A 15864-nucleotide genomic window follows, 5' to 3' on the forward strand; every position below is an offset into this window, starting at 1 on the left:
CTTTCAGCTGATAAAGTATGATATCTGATTGGATGCACTTTATTTATCATAAATAATATTGGTTAGATAACTTTATTATGTAGGTCTGCAGTAAATTTGTCTTTTTTTTTCATACAGCTTGCCAAGGATACAGTTTCTTTACTTCTGGCTCACAATACCAAGCTGATCACACTGTGGAGTGGGCACTCCCCTCTATCCTTGGCCATCGCCAGTGGAAATGATATGGTGAGATGACTTTATATTCAGGTATATCAGTGTCAAGAGAAACCACAGACTTTTAAAAGGGAAAATTCAGTGCTGTGGGTCAGTTGTATTTTAAACTTTTTTTAAAAATTACAACTGACACATAATTATGGTTTTCTGAAAGAGAGAGCACACCTGCACTATTTTTTTTAACCATTTGCCTACTGTGCCAATTCTGTCACTTATTTTCCTACATGTAAAAATCTGCTTTTTGTTTGCTAGAAAACTACTTTGAAAAAAAAATGGTGGTTGTTGCAATTTTTTAATTTTTAATTGTTTTTTTATAATTTTTTTTTACACTGTCTCTTTAATTTTCTTTATTTGATCAACTTTATTGCTCTCACAAGGGATGAACAACATTTATTAGATCCCCAGATGTCTCCTCTGGCCTCTAAAGCAGCCGATCAGATCAGTTTGGCTGCTTTAAAGGCCAGTAGACTATAGAAATGATCAGGTCCATTCTGGTCCTCAGTCATCTTGATGGTAAGGTTGCGAAAACCCCTGGCTTTAGTCCTGGGCTCTCTAGTGCAACGGGAGAGCCTGGGAAGGCAGCTGAAGGTGGCAGGAGAGGGGATGACCCCCTTCTGCCGCATGTAAAAGCAATCTAGCGGCTTTGTAGCTACTTGGATTTCTTTTACAGTTTTCAGCATCACCAGCCTAAAACATTGATACTGGAGTCATGGCTACAACTGCAGCCATGGGCCTTGTATGGGTACATCCTATAGTTTTGAAGCAGTTAACTGAAACTTTGCACAGAGCAGTTTGTAGAAAGCATTTGGATGAAAGGGGAATTTGTCACAGCTCTGAGTTGTTTGCCTATGTGTGTACATTTGAGCTGCTGAGATTTATAAATAGCAGGCTATTTATAGCAGGGGAATTAATAATATTCTAAAAAACATGAAAAGGAGCCAAGAGCTCTACCTGCTGGCATTCAGTTTTTGTTAATTACACAATACTTAAAGTAGAACTATAGCCAAAACCATATTTTTTTCATTTTGGATAGTGTTAGGGGGGGGGGGGGGGTTATAACTTCTGTTCTTTTTATTTTTGTCATATGTGTTCCATTGGGGAGACTTGCTCAGGACCAGGAAATCACTCCAAAATGAAGAATTCCCTGGTTGTCACTTGGGTCACCAGTACTAGAGTCCCCACTGGAAGATATCCCCCTCTTTTACTGTTCTTGGGTAAACCCAGATTTGAGATTTTCTTTCACTTTCAGTGATAATAATAAATAGGACAAATAGAGAGGGTGGATTTCTAAAACGGGGAAGCAGAAAACAATAAAAACCTGACAGGTGTTCTAATCCCTCTCCACTCCATCCAAAACTAAAAATGGCTAAAGACAATGTTCTCTTAGCCAAGCTTAGAGTTCTTTTTATTCAAGGACAGAAAAGGATTTTTTTTTTGTTTTTATTTAAAAAGCAATTTAGTCATGCTGAGGTGCACTTTTCACTTTTGATTCCTATGACATTAAAATGTTAATGATAATTTCACTTTAAAAAAAATCACATACAAAATGTTTCCTATATCCATGTTTCGGTTGTGCTAAGTATATCACATCCACTTGAGGTCATCTTACACATTTGGCATTTGTCACTGTTTTGTGGCTTCCTTGTACAGTCCTCTAGCACATTAACCTTTCTTTGATGTAACTTTATCAGTGCAAAAAAGCTGCTTACTTTAGAGTGTTGATTATGTGGTGTGTGCTGCTTTTTTCTAGGCTGTGAAAGAGCTACTAGCAAATGGTGCAGATCCCAACCTGCCTCTGAGCAGAGGAGTGGGCAGTGTTCTGTGTGCAGCTGTGAACACTGCATATGAAAAACACAGGACTCTGGCTGCAAGAATTGCTCTGGTACAACAAAAATCTTACTTTGCGAAGTAATTTCAGTCAGGACTTTTTGTTAGAAAATATCTACTGTAACTTAAAACAGAAATAATAGTGACATTGTTTCCATTGCCATCTGCCAAATTCCAGTTGTCATTCCTCATTTTTTTTGTGTTATGATCCCCAATTTTTTATGCATTTAGCATAACCCAATATAATTGATCAGGATTATTATACTCTAAATACATGAAACATTGTACAAGTATAGATTGTTAGCACCAGCACTACCGTCATCTACAATTCAGCAGTTTATCACATATTACATATTTTCCATGCTCCTTCATTTACCCAGATTTGTCAGCCATCCAGTTTCCTTGTTTCTGAAGGTCTAGCTCATGTCTTGATTTATAGTTTTCATTAAAGAATATTCCCAAGGTCAGTTAATGTAATTGAGCTAGTCAGTAATTAGTTCGCTAGTGCTGAGACAGGAATGTATTTAATACATTCTGTGTGAGACAATTAAAGGTACTATGCATATGCTCAAACACTGGAATTATATTGCATCTGTAGGAGATCTTAATCAAAAATTGAATGACTGGTAAATGCTGACATACTGATAAAAAAGGAAAATAATGTCCCTCTTTTCTGAAAAATGTTATACTTGCAGACATGATAACAAACATTATCTGACCTTGTAGCTATATAATATACTGTACTCCCACGTTGGTTAGATCTTTGTTTTTTTTTGTTTTTTTATTATTATTATTATTATTATAACATATTGGAATTGTCTATTGCCTATGAATGTCAATTATTTCACAGCACAAGTAACATAAGGCAAATAAATATATACAAACAAGTCAGTGGATCACTTATTAACGGGTGCCTAAGAGTGCCAACACATCTATCAAATATAAACCTAAACAAAAGACATTTTCTCACTAGTGCTCCACACATAACTCATTTACCATGATTCATCAAGCTACATACTAAAATGTGCTTAAGGTATGCTAAAGTAGTCCGGAGTCAATATTATTATTTGCCATGTTAGCCTGGTTTAATGGATAAGTTTACCCTTTGACAAAAAAATGCAAATGCACATTTTTTCGGCAGGTAAAAAGAAATGTGCATTTATAATTTTTTGTTGCAGGAGCATCTAAAGCATTGCACTGGCGATTAGCAGATTGCTGGTGCAATGCAGGTATCCTGTAGACCTGCTTGCTCGTACATCACATACAGGCAAGCAGATACCTACTGACAGGAAGACTGAATGAACTACCATAGCAGTCACAGCGCCATGGTAGATCACTGAGCAAAGCCTGTCGTGCAAAAGTTGTCAGGACTTGTAGTTCATTCATTCACAGAACTCTGTGAATGAATGAGTGGCCTCATTTTTTTTAAATTGTGACAGCTAGCAGGGAGGAGAAGATCCCGTACTAGCTGTCACAATAGTAAGCAGGGAGGAGCAGGGGCCAGTCCACTTGAAACATGTTACACCTTGAATATGGGTGTACAGTAATTGTAACATGTTATGAAAGGTGAACTTATCCTTTAAGAGTAGTAGTCCATAACAGCTGCAGCTCAGTGGATTCTTTCCTAGATACACATAATATTACTGGATACTAACATATAGAGGTAAAGTTGATCCAGGGAATATCCAGTTGCCTCTTGGGATGTCAGGAAGGAATTTTGTCCCCTGCAGGAGCAAATTGGATCATGCTTTGCTGGGGGGTTTTTTGCCTTCCTCTGGATCAACTGTGGGTGTAGGATTATAACTTTTTTTTTGGTTGAACTGGATGGACTTTGGTCTTTTTTCAGCCAGACTAACTATGTAACTATGATAATATATATTAGGAAATCAGCTACTGTAGTGACTCCCAAGGCTGCAGTTTAACCCTCCATTGGAGTACTGCAAGGTTTTTCATTCCTGAACAGAGCAATGCAGGGAGTGGGAAAAGTAACGCAGGGCTAAGTCAAGCTTTGCTATTTGCCACTGTCCAATAGCCTGGAGTTGGATCATAACCTAATGGTCTAGGAATTAACTCTTCTTTTATATCATACATCCAATGAAAGAGATTTTACAGGTAAATCAAAAATCCAGTTTTCTTACAACCTGGGAACTCTCAGAAATGTATTGTAGGCCTGCATCTGGGGTATCAGCCTTTAGGGTTTGCAGCATGGGTTTAGAATAGATAAGTTGACAGATTTTTCCCAGCATGTTTGTTTGCCAAAGAAAATCTAATTTCTGATTACATGCAGATCATTAGCAAATTTCCAACTATTCAGCTAATTAAAGGGTTTGTTTGCGTGTCCAGCTCTGATGATTGCAAAAGGTTCCCCATCTCTGCCATTCCACACCATAATGTTTTCCACTTCTCCCACTACCTTGCTTTACAATTCCATGCTTTGTTGGTTAGAGATAAAGGCCCCAATCGTTTATGAATGCATAAGGTATTCATACCCCCTTCACTTTTTTTCATTTTTGTTATGTTGCAGCCTGATACTACAGTTGTTTAAATACATTTTTTCTTAATAATCTACACTCAGTACCTCATAATGACAAAGTGAAAACAGAATTTTAGAACTGTGAATTTATTAAAAAGAAAAAACTGAAATATCACATGTACCTAAGTATTCACAGCCTTCACTCAGTACTTTGTTGAAGCACCTTTGGCTGCAACTACAGCCTCGAGTCTTTTTGGGTATGATGCACATTTGAATTGGGGGATTTTCTCCCATTCTTCTTTGCAAATCCCCTCGAGCTCAGTCAGCTTGGATAGGAACCATCAGAGGACAGCTATTTTCAGGTCTCTCCAGAGATGTTCAATAAGTTTCAAGTCAGGGCTGGGCTACTCTAGGACATTCACAGTGTTGTCCTTAAGCCACTCCTGTGTTATTTTGCCTGTGTGCTCGGGATCATTGTCATGTTGGAAGGCAAACCTTCAGTCCAGTCTGAGGTGCTGAGCGCTGTGGAACAGGATTTCATTGATATCTTTGTACTTTGCCCCATTCAGCTTTCCCTGAACCCTGACCAGTCTCCTAGTCTCTGCTGCTGAAAAACACCCCCACAGCATGGTGCTGCCACCACCATTCTGCACTGATGGGATGGTGTTGGGTAGGTGATGAGCAGTGCCTGGTTTCCTCCAAACATAACATTTAGAATTGAGGCCAAGCAGTTCAATCTTGGTTTCATCAAACCAGAATCTTGTTTCTCACAGTCCTTCAGGTGCTTTTTTGAAAACTCCAAGTAGGCTTTCATGTGTTTTGCACTGAGGAGAGACTTCCGTCTAGCCACCTTGCCATAAAGGGCAAATCGCTGGAGGGCGGCAGTGATGGTTGTCCTTCTGGAACTTTGTCCCATCTCCACACAGGATCTCTGGAGCTCAGTCATTGAGTTCTTGGTCACCTCTCTTACTAAGGTCTTTCTCCATTGATTGCTCAGTTTGGCTGGGTGACCAGCTCTAGGAAAAAGCCTGGTTGTGCCAAACGTTCACCATTTGAGAATTATGGAGGCCACTTTGCTCTTGGGAACCTTTAGTGCAGCAGAAAGTTTTGTAGCCTTCCCAGATTTGCAATAATCCTGTCTCTGCAGGGAGTTCCTTTGCCTTCATGGCTTTTGCTCTGATACAGTATGCAATGTCAACTCTGAGGCCTGTTATAGAGAGGTGTATGCCTTTCCAAATCATGTCCAATCAATTTAATTTACCACAGGTGGACTCCAATCAAGGTGTTGAAACATTTCAACAACAATTAAGAGAAATGGGTGTTACTTGAGCTAAATTTCAAGACTTGTTGCAAAGGGTCTGAATACTTAAAGTGGAACTTTAGGTAACAAATTAAAAATGGGTGGACAGGCCGGATTTTTAATGCAGAAGAGACATGCATTGTCTCTTCTGCATTAAAGCTACTTACCTGCTTGTCCACCCTGTACAGTGAGCCGCGCAGCTCACTGTACAAATTCGGCAATGCCAAATTTGCCGAATCTACCGTGCATGCACAGGAGTGACATCATTCCTGCCCTGCCAATGACAGTGGCAGGCGTTCGGGACCAGGGAGCCGGCCATCTGAAGATATCAGCAGCCAGTTGGGCAATGATCATCAGTGCCGATCCATTTTCTGACAATTGCCGGTTAGCGGCAGTACTTCCCTCACGCTGTGACAGCATTAGAAAAGTGCATTCGATAACCGGCAACTGCATTTACCCAGTGATCTGCTGTGTCATTGGACACAGCTGATCACGTGGTGAAAGGACACTGTGATTGGCCTTTTACCACATCACATGATCAGCTGTGTCCGTAGGACACAGCGATCATGGAGATCCCTGGGTGCACGCCGCTGGGAGTGCGTGTGAGGGCGCGTTCTGGGAGGACATCATATGATGCCCTCCCAGAACTGGACAACTGCGCTGTAGCCATCATTTGGCTATAGTACAGTTGCCAAGTGGTTAAGTACATGTGATATTTCAGCTTTGCTTTTTAATAAATTCCCAGACATTTCAAAAATTCTGTTTTCACTTTGTCATTATGGGGTACTAAGTGTAGATTACACTGTTCAACAGGTAAAAAGTTTTGGGCATAAAATTAGCTAATCTTACATAATTTTGGGGTGATGAAAACAAAAATGACCCTAAAAAATGTTGATTGGCTCTAGTTTCCATGATATATTCACCCATCTAATGACGTAAGCCATTCAAAATTATGATGCAACTTCAGCTGCATATTGCGCAATTGATACTGGTGACCAATAGAAAATTGCATGTATACTGAGATGATGCAATATTAGCCTTTAATTGCATCACTTCACTGCATAAAAGCTGCAGTATCTGTAGCTGATTGTAGTTCGACAGCGTCTTTACATTTCGTTTTATGCTTATATAGGCTACTCGGTAATGCCTCGAACTTGTGTGAATAAAGCAGATAATTTCTGCTATATCTGCGGTGAAATAACTTTTATCTCACAAAAAAGGAGGATAACAGGAATGATTAAGAAAGCCTACAACTTGTATTTTGGCTGCAAGATAGGAGACCAGGACAAGAGCTGGGCACCACATATATGCTGCAATTCTTGTGGGACGGCACTGGAGCAATGGTTGAATGGAAAAAAGGCATCTATGCCTTTCGCTGTGCCAATGATTTGGAGAGAGCCAACAGATCATGTTAGTAATTGTTACTTTTGTATGGTGCCTCCAATTGTAAAAGGGCTAAATAAGAAGAAAAAGTTATCTGTGCACTATCCAAATATTCCATTGGCAATACGTCCAGTTCCTCATGGAGAGGGGCTACCAATTCCTAAAGCACCAGAATCCTTCGTGGTTGAGTCAAGTGAGGAAGAACCTGAAGCGTGTAGTCACGTGCAGTTGTAAGAGATAGCCCTTTCCTCGAATACAAGAGAAAAGCCAAGAGAAGCAAAACCGACACAAACTGAAGACAAAACTAGTGAGAATCCTAAGTATTAAAATGATTCAACTTAGCTTATTGCTATAATTTTTCTTGGTAATCCTATGCAATATATTATGCCATTTAGGCTTTGTTATGTAGTCAATATCACTTGCTTTATATTTGTGGAAAGACATCTATATAATTATTGTGCATTATGTAGTCATTACGCCTATAGTAGAAAACTTTCAGTTTACAGAAAAACTAGAGCCAATTGACAAATTTCATTATTATATTTGAACTCGGAATGTGAAATTCATTAAGAAATGGATCCTTTTGTTTCCAAAACTGGCAAAAAATAAAAATTTGTTGAACAGTGTTATTGAGAAAAAAAATGTATTTAAACAACTGTGGTATCAGGCTGCAACATAACAAAATTGAAAAAAGTGAAAGGGGTCTGAATACTTTATGAATCCAGTATATATATATATATATATATATATATATATATATACAGTGGGGCAAAAAAGTATTTAGTCAGCCACCAATTGTGCAAGTTCTCCCACTTAAAAAGATGAGAGAGGCCTGTAATTGGCATCATAGGTAGACCTCAACTATGAGAGACAAAATGAGAAAAAAAATCCAGACAATCACATTGGCTGATTTGGAAAGAATTTATTTGCAAATTATGGTGGAAAATAAGTATTTGGTCAATATCAAAAGTTCATCTCAATACTTTGTTATATATCCTTTGTTGGCAATGACAGAGGTCAAACGTTTCCTGTAAGTCTTCACAAGGTTGGCACACACTGTTGCTGGTATGTTGGCCCATTCCTCCATGCAGATCTCCTCTAGAGCAGTGATGTTTTGGGGCTGTCGCTGGGCAACATGGACTTTCAACTCCCTCCAAAGGTTTTCTATGGGGTTGAGATCTGGAGACTGGCTGGGCCACTCCAGGACCTTGAAATGCTTCTTAGGAAGCCACTCCTTCATTGCCTGGGCGGTATGTTTGGGATCATTGTCATGTTGGAAGACCCAGTCACGGTTCATCTTCAATGCCCTTGCTGATGGAAGGAGGTTTGCACTCAAAATCTCACAATACATGGCCCCATTCATTCTGTTCTGTACATGGATCAGTTGTCCTGGTCCCTTTGCGGAGAAACAGCCCCAAAACATGATGTAGCCACCCCCATGCTTCACAGTAGGTATGGTGTTCTTTGGATGCAACTCAGCATTCTCTCTCCTCCAAACACGACAAGTTGTGTTTCTACCAAACAGTTCTATTTTGGTTTCATCTGACCATATGACATTCTCCCAATCCTCTTCTGGATCATCCACATGCTCTCTAGCAAACTTCAGACAGGCCCGGACATGTACTGACTTAAGCAGGGGGACACGTCTGGCACTGCAGGATCTGAGTCCCTGGCGGCGTAGTGTGTTACTGATGGTAGCCTTTGTTACGTTGGTCCCAGCTCTCTGCAGGTCATTCACTAGGTCCCCCGTGTGGTCCTGGGATTTTTGCTCACCATTCTTGTGATCATTTTGACCCCACGGGGTGAGATCTTGCGTGGAGCCCCAGATCGAGGGAGATTATCAGTGGTCTTTTATGTCTTCCATTTTCTAATTATTGCTTCCACAGTTGATTTGTTCACACCAAGCTGCTTGCCTATTGCAGAGTCTTCCCAGCTTGGTGCAGGTCTACAATTTTGTTTCTGGTGTCCTTCGACAGCTCTTTGGTCTGCGAGAGCCAGAAATCTTGCTTGTTTGTAGGTGACCAAATACTTATTTTCCACCATAATTTGCAAATAAATTCTTTCCAAATCAGCCAATGTGATTGTCTGGATTTTTTTTCTCATTTTGTCTCTCATAGTTGAGGTCTACCTATGATGCCAATTACAGGCCTCTCTCATCTTTTTAAGTGGGAGAACTTGCTTAATTGGTGGCTGACTAAATACTTTTTTGCCCCACTGTATATATATATATACATATATATATATATATATATATATATATATATATATATATATATATATTTTTTTTTTTTTTTTAAATTTTTAAAAGCTCTGTACTCAGCTTCTTATAGGGGACTTAGAAAGCTAGGGGTGAAGAAACAGCATTACACTACTGATTTTCCCAGTGCATGGCTGTGCAGGGGGCATGTCAGGATACGCAGGCTATTCTCCCAGCACAGCCACAAAACTGACCACCTTGGGAAGGATGTGCAAGGAAAGCAGGACAGCTGGCTGGAATACCAATTATTTGACACAAAGGTAGCATTACAAAGAGAACAGGATACTTTTTAACACAAGTACAAGGTAGCACAGGAATATATCACAAATATGACATTTTGGGACAACTGCTCTTCTCTCATACCACTTATTTGTCCTTCATAGGTGGACAGACTCATAAAATCTGGAGCCAATATATTGATGCCAATCCTTATAGGAGAAGGAAAGAGGACTGCACTGGGTACAGCTACAGACTATGCCTACTATAAGTACTTCCAGGTAGAGTATATCTGATTTTCTAAGGTGGTGAATGAGAAAACATATCAATTTTGTGCAAGCAGTGAAGTAGGTATATTTTTATGATAGCATTCATGCCTGAATATAAACTTGTTGCTATTGAGTAGTGTTTATCATACAACATAAGTTGTATATTACAGGATAAGAAGATAGCGCACACACCATACCATGCCTTGTCCCCAGAGGAGAGGGACATTTTTAAAGCACGAAAACAACTCTTGGAGCACTTGGGAGAACTTACTCGAGAGGCTGTTAAAGCAAAAGAAAAGGAGTGGGCAAATGATGGTATAATCCGTACGTACATAACTGTGCATATCAATTCTTGTGCTTTCCAAGACAGTCCCAGGTTCTGAAGATTTTGTACTGAACCTGCTTGTCCTGGTATTGTTTCTAAAATAAGATTATTGTAACTTTAACATAATTGTCTAGTGGACAAAATTGTCTCCAAGATAGCAAGTCCACTTCAGTTTTTGTCCAGTTTGCAGTATAGTGCAACTGATAAACACATTCTGAAATTGCCCTAAGGTCAGCAAATAATTTAAAAGATGTTAATGTTGTCCTACCTACATGGTCTTCAATACAGGATGGCCTTGGTTTGCACTGTCTGAGTCCCTTTGATTTTGGTAAACCGTTTTTGGAACTGTGTAGGAGTAGCAGTGGGATTCTCGAGTTGTGCTTTGTCTTATATTTTTAATTTTATTATTGTAAAGTCTAGTTGCCTGGTCATGTTTCAGTTAGTGTTCTGTGTGCATGTAAAATATATTAAAACTATGTTATACTTGATTCTCTTCAGTTTCTGTTCCAGAGACAGTTGTCACTGGCACAGCAATCAAGGCACAATGGCCCAAAATAGTGACCCCGACAGCATGAAAACTTGTTAAAAGGTCTTCCCCCTATATCCAAACTAACCAACACAGTTCTGGATGGAGACATATTTTAAGCTGTGTAATGTTGGGCATGTGTTAAGCGTGACAGAACTGTTTTATACATGAAGTGGTCAGCCTGCATTGATTGTGTACTCATTTATGTCTTTATAGATTATAATTGTTCTGCTGATAAATGCGCAGTGAACAGGTCTTGTTGGAGGTCATAATAGTATTGTGTATGATGACATTTATTGCAGGTAGATCTTGTACACACAAAGATCCAGAGAGAAAAGTGAACAGACATGAAGTATTAGAAGGGCACATGTATGTTCCCAAGTGAGTGATCTGTTTTTATGTTTTTTGTTTTTTATTTTGGTACACCTTTAATTCCGAGGTTTTTACTCTTTTTATATTTGTGTATTTAGAAAAACATTTTTCAAATACTGTTATCAGTGCGGCCGTTCTGTTGGAGTCAAGCTGACCCCATGTTTGCGCTGTTACTCAGTATACACCTGCAGCAAACAATGCAAGCACAAATCGTGGACTGAACTGCACAAAGATGAATGTCTCCAGCTTTCAGGTAAACTGTCGGTGTGGTAAAAAACATAGGTTGGATTATGAACTGTGCTTCATTGCTAGGCATATTTCTCATTTAGGACAAAAGTGCAGAGGTGACCCTTTTCACGCCTTGATTCCCTGATCCTAACTACTGAAGTACAACAGTAGGGGGTGCTTCAGGTTCATGGATGTATTGGATGTTAATTCAGTTCAGAGGACCCCTTGGTGGGCTGTTTGCTACTGTTGCTAGAGTATGTTTTCTGGAAATGAATGACAATTTTTTTTTTGGGGGGGGGGGGGGTTAAGTATCTCTAGTTCCCCTTTCATAATTGACACATTAGAAGCAGTAAATCAATGGGCATACTATAAAAACAAAATTATTTTATTTACATACACTTTGAAGTTGAATTTTGGCTATTCACCTAACTAGCCTTAAAACTGTCCCATACCCCTTCCTAACACCTATGCTAACTATCCTGTGTGAGAAAAGATGGATATACTTAACTATTTGCATTCCGCTCTTTTACGAGATCTGCCCAGTGTCAGCCCACAGTGGCTGCAGGCAAAGGAGAGAGCTCTCTCTAGTAGAGCCTGGAGCTATGACTTCGCCAAAGGCTTCAATGGTCCATCCATTGTTGATATTCCCTCCTTTCCCCTGCAGCCACGACTGTCTGACACAGGGGAGCTGGATCACGTAATTAGACCAGAGCAGCCTGAAGATAAGTAAGTATATACATCTTTCTTACACAGGTTAGTTACCATAGGTGTTAGGAGTGGGTTGGAGACAGTTTTAAGACTAGTTAAGTGTATAGCCAGAATTCCACTAAATTCCATTAGGTTCAGGGATTGATATGAATAATTCAGTGTACTCTGTAAAGCACTTTTATAAAATCATCAGTGCTATGTAAATTACTGTAGTTAAAATTTTAATTTTGGAAGAGGACTTGAATAGAATTTTCTTGCATATTCTTTTATGAAAATCCTAAAAACATATATTTATTGTGCTGAAACCAAGTGATGATGTTCCTGTTAAAATCATATTGCATTCCATATAAAAACACCACTTTGTATAATGGTAAATCAGAATATTGTTATAAAATGCAAAGCTGCTGAAATCCTTAAATACAACAAGCTAACACTTTCACCTACATTTCTTAAAATGGCCGGGTACCTTTATAAAGTAACTGAGTAGCTGACATCCTGGAAAATGGTGTTTGTTCCTTCTCCTGTACTATATCATGCTAATTGACAGCACAGCTTACAGTTAGGGAAGCACCGAAAGCCTACATGGCATCATGGGAGCTGATTTGTTTTATTGCTTTGGTAGAGAATAAGTGGTTGTGCACTGGAAAAAAATGAGACTTTTGCTCATGGATTTAGGTTTTACAGAGGCTTCACCATATACTGCACATTATGTTCACTTCACAGGAGGGGTTTTAAGGGTCATTTCAGCCACTAGCATTGGTCTTTAAAGTAATCCAAATTCCTGTACTCTGTGCTAGGCACCCTCCAATATCTCAACATGATCATTGTTCACCTGATCCCCACCACTAGAAAATAGTGGCAATAGCCAGTAATGTTGGTACTTGTTTAATATATCGCAACATACACACACACACCATAGCAGCATTGGGCCTGGCAATTGGCTTCTTTGGTTCTGAGAACTGCATTATTGGGACAGCAGGGGGATTACCACATGTATCTCAATATTGGAAAGCATCGGAAAGGATGGTGGGCAGAAGATGGGGCAAATGGGTGGGTAATTGATAATATAAGCAGTATTCCTACAATAGAGAATTAACTCCACTTCTCTTTATTTTTTAAGGAAAGCTCAGCAGTAAGATGACTCCAGCCAGAGGTGAGAGGAACAGTGCTACAAAGAGCCTGCATGCTGACGGGGAACCTTTGAGTCATGGCCCCAGGCCTTATACTGGTGGGCACAGTGTAGCTGCCACCACTGAAAATTATAGCTTTAATTAACAGAAATTAAATGGACAGTATTGTAACAGCATTGCTTTACTTTCTTGTACAGAGAGTTGTCTTGATTAAACCTCAAAAGAACTTTCAGTTTAAACCCACTAAAAATATTCCAGGCACATCAAAACAAAAGGCGTTAGACTTGGTTTTCTTTAAAAAGAAGCTACATCCTAAATAGAAAAGAATGCTTCCCACTAGTGTGATGTAGAGATGCAACATGTCCCCTTGCCAAGTCAGAGCAAGGAACATGTGCTTTGCTGCTTGTAGAGCTATAGGTCAGACCTCTGCAGAGAGACCACTGCTTTCACACAATGAGAAAAGGTCCATCCATCCAAGTCTTTGCACACTTCTTGTTTTAATACACTTGCAATATATTTATGCTGAAGCTCATTTAAATTGAAAGTTCAAGTGGGTTTTAAAGTAAAGAGAGAGATATCGGGGCTTCTGTTGTTAATTTTCTGCTGTAATTGTAGTTACCTGGTTGTTATACTTACCCCTGGTATCAAAATTTTCTGAACCACTGCTCAGAAACAAGTATGCAGATTAGGAAACAAATGATTGAATATAGAGGGTTGCCATGATAGCCAGGTAAACAGAATTATAAGAAGAGGCCTGAACATTGCTTTCATGTCAGGTTTCCTAATACATTTCTCTTTTTTTTCCATAACATTTTTATCAGTAATGTTATTAGTAAAATAGCTGAGTGTCTGATATTATTTTTGCATATATAGTATATCTGTATGTCTGCTACACACTAAAGCCACTCTCCTGATTTATGGCTTTTTTTGTACAGCTTTGTCTCTTTGGAAAGCTGCTCTGGGTGATTCCCAATTTGTGATTTTTGTTTCTGTTTTTATTTTCAATGATCTTGCCAAACTGGCATAATCCTGTATCTCCAGGCAGTAGATTTTGTTTTAGATTTAGCTATTTTTTATACATATGCTCCTCCTATTTAACATTATTTTGACATCAGGAATTTGTCAGTGTTCATAAAGAAAACCATTACAATCATGATTTGCATGTTTTCAGACACATGACAGGTGGTGAACCATGTGATCCTTCTATTTCCTAATTGTTTCAACCTCTTTTACAAAACAAGAGCATGGCATATCTGATGCAACACTTTGTGTGCCTTTTTTGCTGAACCACTCAACAGAAAACTGTAAGGGTTCATATACACTTAGATTGTAAGCTCCTTGAGGGTAAGGACTGATGTGAATTTATATGTAAAGTGCGGCATAAATTGATTGACAGTGCTCTATAAGTACCTGTAATATTAAATAAATAAATGCACATGAGGCTAACACAGGTAATTTAGATGCCTGGTGTAATTTCCTGGCCCTGCCATACAAGTGCTTCTTTGTATCAGCGTTTACTGGCACATATGCATCTGACGTATTTTCTGAACACAAACTTTCTCTTTTATAAAAGACAATGTGGGTAAATTCAGATGCAAAGAAGCATCAGCATTTACAAGAGCACACCATGTACTGCCATTCAATTGTTTGATAGATTGTATGCTGCACATGTGTCTTTCCAGATACAGGAAAGCGCTGGGAAATGACACCAGGTATCCATAATGCCTGTGTAAGTCCCATGTACATAAACCCTAATACATGTTCTTTTGCTGGTCTACAAAATACCTAGACCATTTAAGTGTACCTGTCGCCTGCACATGGTGAGGGAGGTAGTTACTGAGCAGAACCAGAATGTCTACAATTGCAGCACTTACATTACCCAAATAACGGTAGAAGCTGATCTTTGGAACATGATGTGAAGAAACCTAACCATTTACATGAGCTTCTAATTACACCATTTTTTAGAGAAGCCTTTGCCTTTCCCATTTTTTTTGTTGTGATCTACAGCTATACTTTCCTATCCTTTGGGAGACCTAGTAATATTAAAATGTATATTTCTCTTGAGAATTAACACCTCAAGAGTGTTTCATAGCAGTTGAAACTACTTGCAAGATATATGAGGGGCTCAAGTTTGCACTTTTCAGCAGGGCGCTGTAGCTTCCATAACACCAGAGGGAGTTTTTTGGAGGTGGAGATTGCGGGGGGAAGGTAGTTACAACCTCTGGTGTTGGAATTTAGTGGGCCCCTATTTCTAAATACAGGTGTACCAGAAGACAGCAGAGCCAGCCAAGTGAGAGACAACCTATTTACCATATACCAGTTTCCCAGTGATCAGGTGTTCTAGAATAACTATGACCTGATCTCTCCTGTGTAAAGAGCCATGCTCCTGTGTCTTGCAGTTCATGCACTCATATAGGCTGTGTGCGCTCCATTGCTTCATGGAGAGGGAGAGCATACACAGCAGAAATAGAGCTATTGATCCCTCTGAGACATTTGTTTGTTTCTACACTTGAAATGCTGAACAGCAGAATTAAGCAGTAAAGCTTATTTTCCAGATCACCAGCCAGGTGTGACAAGCTCATTCGTTACAATTCACCAGTGATCTTCTGAAGAAAACATTAACTGTTCGGATAAGGC

General features: G+C 39.3%; 1 protein-coding gene across 1 annotated transcript in view; it reads left to right on the forward strand.

Moving 5' to 3' along the window:
* ANKMY1 (ankyrin repeat and MYND domain containing 1) overlaps positions 1-14982 on the forward strand; it is a 50954-nt gene extending 35972 nt beyond the window's left edge. The window contains exons 10-16 of the mRNA XM_089672358.1: positions 118-225; positions 1964-2095; positions 9837-9950; positions 10109-10262; positions 11092-11170; positions 11260-11414; positions 13218-14982. Of these exons, the coding sequence (XP_089528484.1) occupies positions 118-225; positions 1964-2095; positions 9837-9950; positions 10109-10262; positions 11092-11170; positions 11260-11414; positions 13218-13372 (897 nt within the window). The 3' untranslated portion in view covers positions 13373-14982. The remainder of the gene's footprint in view (positions 1-117; positions 226-1963; positions 2096-9836; positions 9951-10108; positions 10263-11091; positions 11171-11259; positions 11415-13217) is intronic.
* Positions 14983-15864: the final 882 nt, after the last annotated feature.

This window comes from Staurois parvus, unplaced genomic scaffold (assembly GCF_062004578.1).
Source record: "Staurois parvus isolate SC_StPar_1 unplaced genomic scaffold, SC_StPar_1.0 ptg000126l, whole genome shotgun sequence".
NCBI lineage: Eukaryota > Metazoa > Chordata > Amphibia > Anura > Ranidae > Staurois > Staurois parvus.